The sequence below is a fragment of the Eurosta solidaginis genome, chromosome 4 (assembly GCF_040869045.1).
Source record: "Eurosta solidaginis isolate ZX-2024a chromosome 4, ASM4086904v1, whole genome shotgun sequence".
Lineage (NCBI taxonomy): Eukaryota > Metazoa > Arthropoda > Insecta > Diptera > Tephritidae > Eurosta > Eurosta solidaginis.
This window is the reverse complement of record NC_090322.1, coordinates 219,164,661-219,181,926: the sequence shown is the minus strand read 5'-3', so window position 1 is coordinate 219,181,926 and position 17,266 is coordinate 219,164,661. Positions and strand designations below refer to the sequence as shown.

Genomic DNA, 17,266 nt, shown 5'->3' with positions numbered 1-17,266 from the left:
ACAAACGCATTCTAGAGTCACCCCTGGTCCACCTTTATGGCGATATCTCGAAGAGGCGACCACCTATACAACAACCACCACTCCCTTTTAAAACCCTCATTAACACCTTTCATTTGATACCCATATCGTACAAACGCATTCTAGAGTCAACCCTGATCCACCTTTATGGCTATATCCCTAAATGGCGTCCACCTATAGAACTATGGCCCACTCCCTCATAAAATACTCTTTAATGCCTTTCATTTGATACACATGTCATACAAACATATTCCAGGGTTTCCCTCGGTTCATTTTCCTACATGGTTATTTTCCCTTATGTTGTCACCATAGCTCTCAACTGAGTATGTAATGTTCGGTTACACCCGAACTTAACCTTCCTTACTTGTTAACATTTAAATAGTGTTAAATTTACAGCATTTTTTTGAAGTACACATTTCCTATTTTGAAATATAACGCAAATTTGATATTATTTTCCATGTGGAAAACACATTATTATAATGTGATATCTACATTTTTTTTTTTTCACGTCAAAAACACATTTCAAAAATGTAAAATTCAAATTATTTGATAAATGAAAAAATAATGTGTTTTTCACATTTTAAAATGTGAAATCACATTAGTGTTTTTTCCGTGTAGATATGACTTTTTTAAATTAAATTTTTTTCTATTCGACCAGTTTCTTTCTTTTGAATTTTATATACGTATACGTTAGATCTCATGCATAGGTTCAAAAAGCATGAATACTACTTATTTCTGAAGGAGGTACTTCGGTTTTTTTTTATCAAATCTATGATTAATATTACAGGAATGCGAATCTGTGGCTTTTCCTAATGTTCACATGTTGTTGAAAATCTTGTGTACGCTTCCAGTAACAACGGCAACGAACGAGAGATCTTTTTCAACTCTTAGGCTGATTACAAACTATTTGAGAAACACGATGAGTGAAAATCGATTGAATGGCTGTGCATCACTAAGCATCCACCGTGATAAAATTGTTACCGTTTATGAAGTTTTAGATGAAATGGCAAAGAAAAGCCGACTCATGCGCTTGAATTTTTAATATAACCTTTTTCATAAGATATTCTAAATACACGTTAAAGCTAAAGACAACATTTTTTTTAAATTTATTTAACTGAAAAAAAAAAATTTGTTTGAACCTCCCCCCACAAGGCAATTTTCTGGCTACGCCCCTGTCCCATGCAAATATTCTTTCCATATCACATATCTAATGAACCTCTTAAATCACATTACTAAAGTTGGCATAGCTTGAATATTGTTGAACGAAATTTGGGCTATATTGGAAAGAGGGTTGTGGCACCATACAAGTTCAAAAATATCCGTAACCAAGAAATCTGCAAGACGGGTATTCCCTGGATATTGCTAAAATGGAAAGTCTTGCAAAAGAAAATGTGCGCTCATTGAATTCTATTATCAGATTTTCGGCGTGGACTGTAAACCTGCCGTCCTAAAACAGAATGTGAGTATCTACGTTCTTACTGAAACTGACATATTGAACTTAACTTGTTTGTAACTTTCCAACATATGCTGTTTTTTTTTTTTTTTTTTTGTTGAAAAAGGTATATTGAACTAATTTGGATGTGATCTTTCTATATATGCAAAAAAAACATGAACATTTGTTTCTAAATTTTTGATTTTGCTTTGTTCGGGACTTGAATCTACGATCTTCGGTGTGGCAGGCGGAGCACACTTCGACCACAACACGGCAGCCGCAAGAAAAAAAAAATGCAGATTCCAGCAGAAACATGCTAAGTACAATTTTTTCAAAAAATGACTTTTTGGTACAGTTTGATATAACATCAACCATACAAAAGAGTAACCTTAAATAAAAAGCACACGCATATAACGAGTTTACTTCCTCTGTAAGTTATGCGCCAATTTCAATATAATCGCACTACAACAACAACAACAAATTTTGAAAATTTTGTACAATGAGCTGAAATACCAAAAACCCCTGGTTAGTTAAATTTGGGTTGAAGATATTCCACATATTGTACAGAGGAGTAAAAATTATGCGAAAGGCATGTGGCACATCTCAAATAGATATAAATTTGTATGTCCCACGTCTATGTAGAAATCTCCATGAAAGCTTTAAAGCGGAGTCATTGGTGCCGTTTGTCGCATCGCTGTAGTCGTATCCCTATTGTAATCAGCTGTTTATCGTTACGACGGTAAACCAAAAACCAATTGGTTGGCTAGGATACGGTTACGACCTTAGCGGCACCAATATTCGATTACATTGATTCCCATAAGGTTGGTCGAATCAGCTGTTATAAGGTTACCGATACGGTTACCGCTAAAACAGCAATGTCTGCAGCTTTAAGTTTGAAATTCCTTATCTAAGAAATTTAAAATTTTCTTAAAAATGGAGAAACTTGTATGAAAAAAATATAAAATATTTAATTACATAACTGTCACGGCCGTGAATTTCGAAGTTGTTCAACTTAACAGTCGGGTTCTCCTATTCGCTGAGCTTACTCGACATGTCAATATTGTCAGAAACATTCAATAATTTTTCATTGAAAAAAAATTACGAAAAAGTTTACCTCAAATTAATGAGGTAAAGCAACATCAAAATGTTAGAAACAAGTTTTTTCAACTAGAAGAAATTTTTTTTAAGCGGGGTCGCCCCTCGGCAATGTTTGACAAGCAATCGGTGTGGATTTGTGCCATAAAAAGCTCTCAGTGAAACTCATCTGCCTTGCATATGCCGTTCGGAGTCGGCATAAAACAAGTAGGTCCCGTCCCACCAATTTGTAGGAAAAATTAAAAAAGAAGCATGACGCAAATTGGAAGAGAAGCTCGGCCTGAAATCTCTTCTGAGTTTATCGCGCCTTACATTGATTTGTTTTTTTTTTTTTTTTGTTGATACAAATATTCGAAATTTAGAGACAATTTTTGTAGGAATTGCTTTCCTCATTTGAGAGTTTTTCAGGATTTTGTGCAAATGGTCTGGCCTCATTGCATTGCAAACTTGCGTGACATATTTGTTGCAATACACTAACAAAATACACGGCTATGCATTCGCTAGGTCATGGCAAATACGCAACTTCAAAAACCGTATTTTTTTTTCAGTATTGAATAGAAAATCAGCAACTGTCATAACAAAATATGCGAAGAAATAATTTAAAACGAAAAAAGTTGTTCATCCGTAGCTTTCATTTGCTATAGCAACGCTTCCAACATCAAATATACAAAATTCTGAACTTCCTAATATTTTTTTTTTCAAGTTTTTTATACGCAGCTTCCACTCTTAACATGCAGCAGCAGTTATGCTAAAAAGTTAGGTGCATCCAAACGAGCTGTCATAATGTCACTGCATACCAAATTTGCTGTTGAACATTTTAGCCCACATTTATCTGCTAGACAGTGACGCCTACAGTCAAAAGCCAAAGTAGTCAGCAAACATTCTAGTCCATTGACTAGAATTTTGTGGGATTATTCATACTAGTCTGTTTTTGTACAGTTCATTGGCTAGAATTTTCTGCGTCGGACTCAATGAAATGCGCGAACGCTTTCTCCCGGCGATTTGCAATGGATACTTCAGTTAAAAAAGTAAGATGTCGTACCTGCCGTCAGCATCGCTTCCATAATACGCATACCACTATCTCGTAAGATGGTGCTCGGGGCACTTGACTTGTTAAAAGCTTTTGGCGCAGTCAACCATCGTGAACTACTCCAAGACATCCTAAAAAGATGGACCGAAAATTATCATCGCGGTCGGCAAGCAACGGTTTAATTTAAGAACGGAGCCTCAAAACCTAGGAGAATTAAACAGGGGTGGTGTCCTATCCTAAGTTGCCAAAAGAAATAGTTATCTGCCCGGTACTCCTTTTTTCCTCTTGGGCGATCCGACCAAGCTCAATTGCCACAAAGCGGGACATTCCGGCAAACAACTGCTTGATCCAGCCCCGCCTCCAAGTGGGATAAGGAAACAACTGCGTAAGCACGGCGATTAGATACGCCCCACCAACCCAGCCGGTTAATCCAGATAAACATATTGTGGTCCTAGGTCTAATTCATATTGAGTTGGTAAGTACATGCGCTAGATCGCGCCTGGTGAACGCCAATATTAATATAACACAAAGCGGGGCATCCCAAAAAGAAACTGCTTTAACTAGCCTCGCCTCCCAGAGGAATTTAGAAATATAAATAAATGCTATGATGAGATTTGGCACCTGCCAATCAGCTGAATGAGCTAGATAAACATAAAGAGACCCTAACAATAATATGGAAAAAAGATAGAACTCTAACTAGTTGGGATTTTTGGCAAACTGATATACTTCTAGTATTCAACTAGTTGGGTTGACTGCAAGGACGCTATGATATGCAAACAGCGCGCCAATGCACTGGGGTGAGTTAGCGTTGCAAACAAGTAAACTGTCAAATGTGACATTTCACTGCAAATAGTAATAAAGTGTAAAATTTAGCAAAAACTGTTAAAAATAAAAAAAAAAAATAAAAATTGAAACTGCACATGACAGCTGTATTTCAGTCAACGTTTTGCGGTTTACTTTTACAAATATTGCCACATTTAAAGAACCACCGAGTTTGTGGTAAATAAATGTTTATATAAACTATTTCTTTACTTAATAACTTTAATCAAATTTTTTGTGTTTATATGACATTAAATTCAATTAAGTGGTCGTAAACAGAAATAGCTTAAGTCGACATAAAAATACTCAATATTTTCTCTTGTTTTCCATTGATGATTCATTTCTATATATGAGCACTCGTAGCATACTTAAATTTTATATTTGAACACACTTAGTATTTTCTTACTGAGCTATAGAAGTTTGTAGTGGTCACTGAAATGCTGGACAATATAATGTTATTCTTATTTTCATTGAAGCCGCGTTTGCTTATGACTACAAATTTAACAAGTAAGGAAGGCTAAGTTCGTGTGTAATCGAACATTACATACTCAGCTGAGAGCTTTGGAGACAAAATAAGGGAAAATCGCCATTTAGCAAAATGAACCTGGGGTAACCCTGGAATGGGCTTGTACGACATGGATTTCAAATGGAAGGTATTAAAGAGTATTTTAAAAGGGAGTGGGCCATAGTTCTATAGGTAGACGCCATTTCGGGATATCGCCATAAAGGTGGACCAGAGCTCACTCTAGAATGTGTTTGTACGATATGGGTATTAAATTAAAGGTATTAATGAGGGTCTTAAAGGGGAGTGGCCCTTAGTTGTACATGTGAAGGCGTTTTCGAGATATCGATAAAAATGTGGACCAGGGTGGCCAAGAACATCATCTGTCGGGTATCACTAATTTATTTATATACGTAATACCACGAACAGTATTCCGGCCAAGATTACAAGTGCTTTTGATTTCGCTCTGAAATTTCTCATTTTCTTCTACTTAATTTGGTAGGTGTCATACCCATTTTACAAAGTTTTTTCTAAAGTTATATTTTGCGTCAATAAAGCAATCCAATTACCATGTTATCGTATTGACGGCCGAGCGGAAAGACAGAAGGTCGACTGTGTATAAAAACTGGGCGTGACTTCAACCGATTTCGCCCATTTTCACAGAAAACAGTTATGGTCACAGAGTCTATGCTTCTATCAAATTTCACAAGGATTGGTAAATTTTTGTTCGATATATATGGCATTAAAAGTATTCTGGACGAATTAAATGAAAAAGGGCGGAGCCACGCACATTTTGAAATTTTCTTTTATTTTTGTATTTTCTTGAACCATATCATTACTGGAGTTGAATGTTGACATAATTTACTTATATACTGTAAAGATATTAAATTTTTTGTTAAAATTTGACTTTAAAAAAAATTTTTTTTTTTAAATGGCCGTGGTCGTTCTCCGATTTTGCTAATTTTTATTAAGCGTACATATAGTAATAGGAGTAACGTTCCTGCCAAATTTGATCTTGATATCTTCAACATCTGCCAAATTACCTTCTTTTAAAAGTGGGCGGTGCCACGCCCATTGTCCAAAATTTTACTATTTTTCTATTTTGCGTCATAAGGTCAACGCATCTATCAAGTTTCATCGCTTTATCCGTCTTTGGTAATGAATTATCGCACTTTTTCGGTTTTTCGAAATTTTCGATATCGAAAAAGTGGGCGTGGTTGTAGTCCGATTTCGTTAATTTTAAATAGAGATCTGAGATGAGCGTCCAGGAACCTACATACCAAATTTCATCAATATACCTCAAAATTTCTCAAGTTATCGTGTTTACGGACGGACGGACGGACGGACGGACGGACTGACGGACATGGCTAAACGAATCTCTTTTTTCGCCCAGATCATTTTGATATATAGAAGTCTATATCCATCTCGATTAGTTTATGCCGTTACGGATTGCCGTTATGCGAACAAAGTTAATAAACTCTGTGAGCTCTGCTCAGCTGAGTATAAACATTTCGATCGAAAATAAGATATTATTAAAATGTAGTTCAATCCGAAAACATATCAGTTCATTTATTGTAGAGCCAACCTTTGCTTATTTCCACTAGCTTAGAATTCCAATGAAGAAAAAATTGGACTCGAGATGAAATTAGTGCCCTGAGTTCGGTATAATTTTTAACCCCAAGAGATCTGCACTCGTAATTCAATATCGTCCCTCGATAGGCCGTATGCTCTACCCATCGAGCTATCACATATCGTAAAATACTCTGAAAAATAATTAATTTCATAGTTTTCACAAATAAAATGCAAGAAATTTTTGTATTTTCAGCAGTACGTTAAATTTTTTGGATTTGCTTTAAAACACTATTTTGAGTTGCACGAACTTCTTTTCAGTTAGGTTTGACATTTCAATCGAATAAAATTAAAAATGCGCAGTGAAAAATTGAACGCTTCAAGCCGTTTCAGACTCAAATAAATGCAATTTGCATCGTGCTCCTATTAATTTTTAATTTTTCCTACAAATTGGAGGGACGATTAATTTTTACTGAGGAGCTTTTTATGACAGAAATACACTCGGAGTGCTTGCCAAATCACTGCCGAGGGGAAACCCCGCTTAGAACAATTTTTTGAAATTGAAAAAACTTGTTTCTAAATTTTCGATGTTGCCTTGCCCGGGGGCGTGCCCCAGTATGTATGGTGTGATAGGCGGGGCACGTCCCTACTCTAAAGATTTTTCGGTCTCCTTAAGTATTGTGCTTTCGAGCTATTGCAGTGTCACGTCCGTTGCAATTTTCTCCGACAGCAGCGATCAAAGCTACTTAAAGCAGCAGCACCTCCTCAAAGGTTGCAATATATTCCAGTCGCTAAACGAACTATACTCTCGGATCACCAATATGGTGATGTTGAACCAGGGTCACACTGGTGTACCCGGCAAGTATGCTGCTGATGAGCGGAAAGCAACTTAACAGACCGACGTAACTCCCCATCTCCCAGCGGGTTAGAATATACCCGCGGCAGGTATGCTTCTCCAAGCAAATTGTAAACCTCACCTACCCCTCGCGTATCCTATTTCTTTAGCAGTCGTGGCTCTGGCGAGCCAAAGTTTCACATGTTACTAGGGTGTGGGAGCGGGATGACCTAGAAGTTTCAATGTGGTCATATTAAATCGTTCCCAGGATGGTCGGGCTTGTACTTTAATGATGCCTGTTACTGGAACGTACCGGATCTATATCCGGCCAAGGACCATCATCATAGATAACACTCCTCAAAACCTTCGGGGGGAGTCTTTATCGCTATAACAACAACGTAATTCTCCCTGCGGCTACGTAGGCTATGTCTGATAATACTTTTGCGGCGCATTTAGTGGCATTTAATTTTTGACTTCTTGATAAGATATTGATAAATTTGCAATAGCAAATCGAAAGCTTTTCAATAACGGATCTATATTTTGTCGTTAACACATCGATAACTTACAGCACGTCGATAATTCGCCGATAGTAAACCGGTAATCCTGACAGGTCTATAATAAGCCTATGACATGTCGATAAGAAGGATATAATAAAAACAGGCCGATAGTTCTCCATATTCATAAATGAATTTTTCCGTACAATGCCAAACTGATTCCAAAATAGTTTCGAAATCATTACTAAATATTCGCGAACATAATCCCGAAGTTCCATAGATGATCTATAGATGATTCGATAACGATCTCAAGTAATCCTCAAAGAGTCTCGAAATGTTCCCGAAATAGTCATACAAATAATCCCGAAATGTTTCCAACGCATTCTCAACATAATCTCGAAAAAGTACTTAATACTACCCCGAAAAAAAATCCACAATTGTCCCAAAATAATACCATAACTATTCCAACATTATAACAAAAAAAGTCTCGAAATGATCCTCAAACAGTAGAGTTATGATCTCAAAATGCTCCCAATGATCTTGTGATCCCAAAAATATGCAATCGGGATGTTTTTGTTGAAAATTAGAGGTATTACAATATTTTACGACCCTGTTAATGATAAAATCTTAAGATTGCATTATGTTAGTTCTAACAGAGCAGATGAGAGATATACCATTCCCGATATGTATTTCGGTCGCACAAAAATAGTTTAAAAAAACCTTTGGAAATAAATCAGACTTAAAAATAGCAGTGATAGTGAGAAAATATTTGAAAATAAAACAAGTCACTGTGAACGATCGAAAAATTTCATAAATAGACCTATCTCACTTGGAAAGCTCTTTTTTGTTTGGGATGTAGAAACACGCACCAAAATATTTTATATTCGCTTTCACTTGATTTTAGCCTGACTTACTTTCTATTTTGCTGATTCAAAGCAAATCTCTATAGACCACCATTGATGCTATATTTTAACTTTTATAAATATTTCTCACTTGTCAACAAAAAAAAAATAAAATAAGGCACAACAGCTTTGAAGATACAAATGAGTTAGACGCTCTAACATCAAGAGTCTCACTAGCGAAAAATAAATAATCCCTAAGAAAAACTAAAATTATCCATCAATCCTATACGCACAGCAGGAAGTAGTATAACTGACAGACAGACAGTGAACCTAACTAACCAACAGACCGCGAAAACGCAGACAGACCATATTGCCACTCTCCCACGAAAATAAAAGTGTCGGCAGCACCTTGCCGCGCGCTCTTCAAAGCGCAATTAACGCTGCAACGCAAAGCTGACAAGCGCCAAAAGCTGCGGCACACAAATCCCAAACAACTACGTGTAGGTATATAAAATTCAAATGAACTTCGCAAAAACTACTTCATATATTTATATTATATATGGACTGTCAAAAAATGGCAAAAGTGATCAAATAAAAATTGTCTGTATACAAAAAGCTAGTAAAACTAATACAAAAATCTAAATAACCCGTAATAAAACACAGCTGCTGCAACTAGCACCGAAGAACCCTTCATTGGAAACTGTTTCTTCAAGCATAAAAAAAGTTAAAATGCGTTAGTAAAGACTTTCAAGAAATCATTGATTTTCAGCGTTTTTTCGGGAACCTTTTGCATATTCATCAAGTTTACGTTGAAGCTGAATGGTAAAACAAATAAAAAAAAAAAAAAAACGTTGACGCTTAAAAATAATGACGTTTTCGCAAGCAAAAACGCATAAATCAAAAAATTTCATTGAGAAAATTTCAAAATTCCAAGCAGTGGCGCACATTAAATTCAAACAAAATGACCAAAAAAACCAGTGCGAGTAAGCGTAAAATATCAAGCGAAGCAAAGCAAGGCAAAATCGGACACACATTTCTTTAAAGGTACCACTAAAATTTTGATATATGAAATTTGTTAACATAAATATGGATTTGCCAGATTCTTTGGCGCACTGTCGTTAACCAACAAATGGCAATGTACATAAAACAGCATTGGCTGATAAAAGCCAAACAAAACACATGAAAATGAAAAAGAAAACCAAGAAAGTGATAAACAGCGAAAATCCGACATTAAAGACTGCGCTGAACTACATAATACATAAAATCGACGAACAATAAAACTTTGGTTGCGGCCGTAAACAGAACAGAAACTAAGCCGACATGATCGCTAATTTAGCAGTACAGTAAAACATCTTTTTATACCCAGCTGTGCTTGTACTCAGGGTATTATAACTTTGATTGGATAACGGTTGGTTGTACAAGGTATAAAGGCATCGAGATAGATATAAACTTCCATACATATATCAAAATCATCAGTATCGAAAAAAAATTTGATTGAGCCATGTCCGTGCGTCCGTTAGCACGATAACTTGAGTAAATATTGAGATATCTTCACCAAACTGGTACACGGGCTTATCTGGACCCATAATAGATTGGTATTGAAAATGAGTGAAATCGGATGATAACCACGCCCACTTTTTATATATATAACATTTTGGAAAACACAAAAAACCTGCTTATTTAGTAATACACCCAGAATGTTGAAATTTGACATGTGGACTGATATTCAGATTCTTGATAAAAATTTTAAAAATTTTTTTAAATGGGTGTGGCACCGCCCACTTGTGATAATATCAATTTTACAAATATTGTTAATCAAAAATCGTTAAACCTATCGTAACAAAATTCGGCAGAGAGGTTGCCTTTACTATAAGGAATGATTTGAAGAAAAATTAACGAAATCGGTTAAGCACCACGCCCACTTTTATATAAAAGATTTTTAAAACGGTCGTGGACGAATAAAATAAGCTATATCTTTGCAATAAAGAGCTTTATATCAATGGTATTTCATTTCCCAAGTGGATTTATAACAATAAATAGGAAAAACTTTAAATTTAAAAAAATGCGCGTGGCACCGCCCTTTTTATGACTAAGCCATTTTCTATGTTTAGGGAGCCATAAATCGAAGAAAAATTAGTTTAGAATAGAACCATATGTATATGTATTATTGCGCAGCCTTGTTACACTATCAAACCCACAAAACAAACAATAACAGTATTTCAAGTGACATACACAGCTGATGTAATATTCGGTTTCACCCGAACTTAGGCTTCCTTACTTCTTTTTTTTTTTTTTTTTTGTTTTTGCAATGGAAAATCGGCTTACTTTGAAATGACAGTGGTAAGAGCGTGAAAAAGTAACCAGAAACTTAAATGGAACCATGGTGCCTAGTCATGCTCAAAACAAAAAAGAGATTCTAAATTCAGCTGCAGTTTTTGACATAATTTTCGAAAGCAATCTGTGAAAAAAAGTGCAAGTACACTTAAAACCTCTTTTATTTTGACTATGACTATGCAGCTATGTATTTATATCTTTCAACCTTGTTCCTTATCAATGTTGGACCGTTTTTGAAATAATGGTAGGCTTGCCAAATTTTTTAAAGTGCGATATCAGTTCTTTGTAGTAGGCATTGTGAATCAAACTAAGTGTGATATCTTATCTGTCAACTGCCTTCAGCTCAATATCGCTACATTTTAGCGTTTTGACAGGGTGTTCAATATGGCGGCGCATAGGGCCGGCTATCTTCAGCGGGTGATCGAAAGAGATACAGAATGAGACAGCGATATTCAATTATAAATCAGGTGATCCAATCACTTTGGAATTTTGACGTTTATGCAGAAAATAACACACTTAGTTTGATTCACAATGGTAGTAGGTGCCAAAATAAATAATATTTTTCTGTTATACATTTTTTGTAAAGGTCACATTCAGATTTAAGCATTGCTAAGTGAATTGCTAAGTAAATCATTTAACCTTTAACTTTTTTTGGAGTATTCTTGAATCAGAAGATTCAATCTGGTCATATTAAATAATTCCCGAAATGGTCGGGCTTGCACTTTAAAAGGGCTTGTTACCAGAACGTACCGGAACAATATCCGGCAAAGGACCATCAATATCGGTAGTACAACAACAACGGCGAATTTGATTTGAAAATGTGAATATCTGCTGCTTGATAAACATTTGACAATGATCAGCCCTTTGATAGCATTCAATGAGATTGATAAGCGCAACACAAAGCTTTATAGCTTCAGGGCTTCCGCAACCCGACTGGCAACCTCACCTACGCGAAGGGAATCCTGTTACAGATATTAATGTATCACACACATATTTAGCAGGAGAAGCTCTAGCGACGCCAAGTTCCTCATGAAGCTGAGGGTGGGGGCGGTATGACCTAGAAGGTTTAATGTGGTCATATTAATCGTTCCCGAGATGGTCAAGCTAGTACCTCACTTCTGCTTGTTGCCGGAACGTACAGGATCTATATCCGGCAAAGGACCATCAACATCACAAACACTCCCCAAAACCTTCAACAACAACTACAACAGCATCAGCCGTTTCATAGTTAGGGTTTCAAGACGTCAAAACTGAAGGTTATGTTATGTAAATAAAAAACCTCCAAGAGGCACTGTTTTGAAGCTAAAAGGAAGCCTCCGATGTTTTCGAGAAATGCACATTGCGGGTATTTATCAAATTTTCGGGTGCTAACAGCTTTCCTATGGCAGAGTCGCTAATAGTTTGAGGGCCATATATTGCTACTAACGGAGCGCAGAGGCGACAGCGGTTTCGATTATACCTTTTAACTGTCGTTATCTGGTTAATTGTCATAAAGTTAAAATGGCGTTCGACAACTTCCTTATACCATGGTTCATATACGTTCCAAGTATTGTTCATGCATGCATTTTAAGAGCTTAATCGGGTATTTCCCTAATTGCTTTTAAATGTATGAAAACATTTATTTGAAGCAATTTTTTTTATTTAATTAATTTAATAATTTGGGAAAAATTTACATAACGTGACATCATGGACGGACATTTTTTCTTACATTTAAAGTCAATAAAGGCAATCCCCGGTTAATTCATACAAATAGACAACATTGGTTAATTCTTTGTAGTTCTATATATAGAACAATAGGAAAAATACCACTTTCTTTGAAACCTACCAACAACAAAAAGAATATCTTTAACACATTATTGATAATATACGAAGTATGTACTGTGTAAAGAATAAAATGCGTTTGTAATACTTCAACTATCGTAGGATTGCGGGTTCAAATCCCACTCACGGGAGAAAAGGCTTTGAAGAAATTTACAAGGTATAATCGAAACAGTTGTCGCCTTATCCGTCCTGATGTCACGTTGTTTAAATTTTTACCAAATTATTATATACATTTTTGTTTTTGTTTTCTATCAAAAAACCCAACATACATTTTTGCACATTTCTTGAATTGATGAACAGAGCTGTTAGGGGCTTTCTCCAAATTTATTGTAGTATTTTCCCCCATTTTGGAAGAATTATCTTACTTTTAGGTTTTACGTTTAACTGTACTCTTTATAGTTTAGGTATCCTCCCGAAAATGAGGACATAGAAGAACATATCACACAAAATTTAGCATCGCATAATCCCCTATTGGCGACCATCGTGGTGTGGTGGTAGCGTGCTCCGTCTACCACACCGAAGATCTTGGGTTCAATTCCCGTGGAAAGCAACGGGAAAAAAATTTAGAAGCAAGTTTTTTCAATTACAGAAGTCTTTCTAAGCGGGGTCGCCCTTCGCCAGTGATATGGCAAACCCTCCGAGTGTATTTACTTCCATGAAAACTTCCCAATGAAAGGTCATCTGCCTTGCAGATGCCGTTCGGAATCGGCGTAAAACATGTAGGTCCCGTCCCGCCAATTTGTAGGAAAAATTAAAAAGAAAGAGCACGATTAAAATTGGAAGAGAAGCTCGATTAAAACCTCTTCGGAGGTTATAGCACCTTGCATTTATTTATTTTTGAAATCCCCTATTGGGACTTATGCATCTTTCAACAATATCAACGCTTATATTAGCTTCACTAGTATGCATGTATGTTTGTAACTCTCTAGGTTAGGCCCGCAAAGGAGATTTAGGCCCATCTAGCGGCAATTATTGAAGACCCGCGGTTAAAAAACTCGCTTAAAAACGAGCTGTGCTTAATAGCGGAGACACGAACCTCTGTGATACGGTGCTATCAATATCAAATATATAAGTGGATTTTAGATGCTAAAACGTCACCATATTTGCGTGTTTTTGGTTTTTTTAAACTATATTTATATTATTTATATAGATCGCGGGTTTGAATCGAGCTCAAGGCCTAACAAAAATTATTTTTTTTATCTTATTATTGTTATGATATAAACTTTGTTGTTATGATATATTTTTTCTTAAATAAAAAAATTGTTTAAATTAGAACAGAAGAAAAAAAATTTAGACAACTGTCAAAGCTCGTTGTATAGATCACTTTCGGGAACTGCTAAATTCCTTCATCGACAACGTTTAGGCGCCGCTGCTATAACCATTAAGCTATCACAGCGGTTCTTTGTTTGTATTTTTATATTGATTTTTTTAACAATTTTAAGAAGATGATTATATACTTACACACTGTACCACAGTTGACCTACGAAACGATCGATTTGCCATAAAAGAGGTCGAAGGCGCACTCATAGAAACCAAACGCGATCGAAACGTGCGTCAAATTTGTATGCCCTCTCATATGCGAGTATATCTACTTTTGTACAATGAACTAAAGTTAAAAACAAAAGAGAACAAAAAAACCACAAAATAAATCCTTACTTCATGCAGTTTACTGCTGGAATGAGCTTTTACGTTTGCGGATGGCGAATGTTGAATGCGAGAGCAATTATCCATGTATTTCCTACCGTATAAAATGTGTACAACAACAAAACAGGCAATAAATTCAAAACAACAGTAACACCAAAATAGCAATAACAATGAATGCTTACAACAAAAACAAAAATCATTTAAAATAAGCACAACAAAAATCGAGCGATAAACGCATACATTTATAGCACCGACGCGAACCGATTGTGAAGATCATAAAATTTTATAATCTCACAAGCGTTGATGATGTGGGATCAACATAAAAAAATTTTGCAACATAGCCCCATACTAGTGTTCTTAGTATTGTTGTTGTTGTTGTTTTTGCGCATAGTGCTGATGTTGCTATGACTGTTGTTAAAACTTTATCGGTTAGTAGTTGTGGTTTGTTTGTTGTGTTTTATTGTTGTTCAAGTTCAGCGATTTGGCGCATAAACCTGACAACACACTTGACTTGGCCTGACTTTAGACTTTATTTGAGATTTCGACATACAGCGAACTTTGGACGCGTTTATATAGGACTCTGACAGGCTCTGTGATATTTGTTGCTTTATGTTTGACTCAGTGGAACAATGCCACAACTAAAATCAAGTAAATCTTAAAAAAAAAATCGCTGCAAATAGAAAATAATGCGCATGCGCAAATACAAAAGAAGCACTTCACTGAGCTCTTGTTTTTTTTTATCGGTTGTAAGAGGATTCCTTTTAATGTGGTTTCCCATGTCCGATATGCCGGTACTAATTCATAACAGTAAGACAGCTTGCCAAGCAACTAACTCAGCAATTGTACGCTCACCCATTTGGTTGGTCAGACATAAATGATTTCAATGCGCCCAAACGTTTACCACTTGGCATGCGAATGAAATGAGCGCATATATCGCTTTAATTTTCCATTAAACAACTACAATTTTTTATAGGAGGGGTGACATAAGCTCAACGGCCATAACTTCAATTGATGTAATTTTCGAAACAAAACGAATTTGAAATAAGTCATAAAGTCAACTCTTTTTTTATTAAGTGGCCATAAAGTCAAATGTTTTGCTTCACACCTCTGCGTATTACAGTTGTTACATTACATTGTGCTGAGTTACAGCTATGTTTTATTGTTTTCGGAAATTTCTTTTTTCCAGTGGGAACAATATGAGAATTTTCTTTTATTTCACCTTTTCGGCGCTGCTTTCCCTATATTTTGGTCCCATTCTAGTTAGTAAAAACTCGGATAAAAACTGGCGCAATGTCTTGAAATATTTTCATAATACAGGTTTCATTACATGGCAAAATGGCATTAAAAGCTGGACCGGTGAGGATTCCTTCGAAATAAGAAGAACAGATTCATCTAAACGTCTAACCAATTCTGCGCAATTTTTTTGTTTTTGTGCTGATCTTAAATTGCTGTATATGGTTATGGTCCTTTTCCCGAAATGGCCATAAGGTCAAATGAAAATTTCCTAAATGAAGTCAAATTAAAGTCTTAAAGTCGAATTAGTAAAGCTTTTAAAGTCATCTGATCTTGAGACGATTCGATGTGGTCACAAAGCCAATTGGTCTTATGACCAAAATATTTGACTTTATGGCCACTTGAGAAAAAATAGTTGACTTTGTGATCATTTGGGAAAAGCAGGATGGCCACTATGTCAATATCGTTGACATTGTAACCATTTGACATTTTGACAATTACATCAATTGAAGTTTTTGCCGTTGAGCTAGTGTCACCCCACTGAGTACTACTAATAATTGCATGTAAAAGTGTGGTCATATGTATGTTGTAGGATTTTTTGTCCTACAAGGACGATGTGTATTATTATTGCATTTAAAATTTAGGGAATTTACATTTTACAACCTGAAAAGGGATTTTGGAAAAAATTTAAGTTTTTTAAATAATTTCATTACATTTACTTTTATTTCTTCTTATTTTTTACAGGTTTGGTTCCAGAACAAACGTTCTAAAGAGCGTCGCATGAAACAAATCACCAGCATGGGTCGTCCACCGTTCTTTGGCGGTGCGCGTAAAATGCGCGGTTTCCCTATGAATCTCTCACCTGGTGGTCTTGATGATGGTCCTGGTTTTCCTTATTTTGCAGCTGATGGTAAATTTGAATTTGGTTATGGTGGTCCGCCGTTTCATCCGCACGATGGACCATTCTTTCCAGGACATCCGGGTGGCCCCATGCCGTTCAATACACCTGGTAAGTTTTGGATATGTAAGTGATGGTAAAATTTATGTAAGTTTAAAATTGTTTATTATATTTTCGAAATAAGAGCCACGTTCAGATAATAGGGCTATAGAGAGTTTCATGAACTTTCAATACAAAAATAAAAACTAACATAGCTTTTAGTCAGTAAGGGTTAATTTGTTTCACTTCGCCGTAGCATAATAGCTATAAGGGCTGGGACTATCCGCATATTCGAATATCCGGATATCCATAAGGATTACCGTTGACACGGATAAAATGCGGATGGCATGGATATCCGGTTAATATTCGTTTGTGAAGCTATCCGGATATCCGGATTTATGAAGATACCGTTAATAACCGTATTTTTGGATATCCAGTGCAAGCAACAAATTGATGTACCATATATGTTTATTTACCATTAATAACAATAAATTCGTGGGGCATTTAAATCAATTAACAGCGTTTTTTTTCACAATATAAACAAATGGCACTGTTCTTATTTTCACTTGTTTGTAAAATTGCAGCTTTTTAATTTTTGACGTTAATTTAATAATCTACAAACATATTTTGTGAATAATTTTTCGATGTTTGCTTCGTTCAA

General features: G+C 35.8%; 1 protein-coding gene across 1 annotated transcript in view; it reads left to right on the top strand.

Annotated features, from left to right (window-relative positions):
• The window catches only part of Lim1 (LIM homeobox 1), a 330,680-nt gene that overhangs the window by 312,172 nt on the left and 1,242 nt on the right, over positions 1-17,266 (top strand). Inside the window, exon 6 of the mRNA XM_067784810.1 lies at positions 16,413-16,677. Coding sequence (XP_067640911.1) covers positions 16,413-16,677 — 265 coding nt within the window. The remainder of the gene's footprint in view (positions 1-16,412; positions 16,678-17,266) is intronic.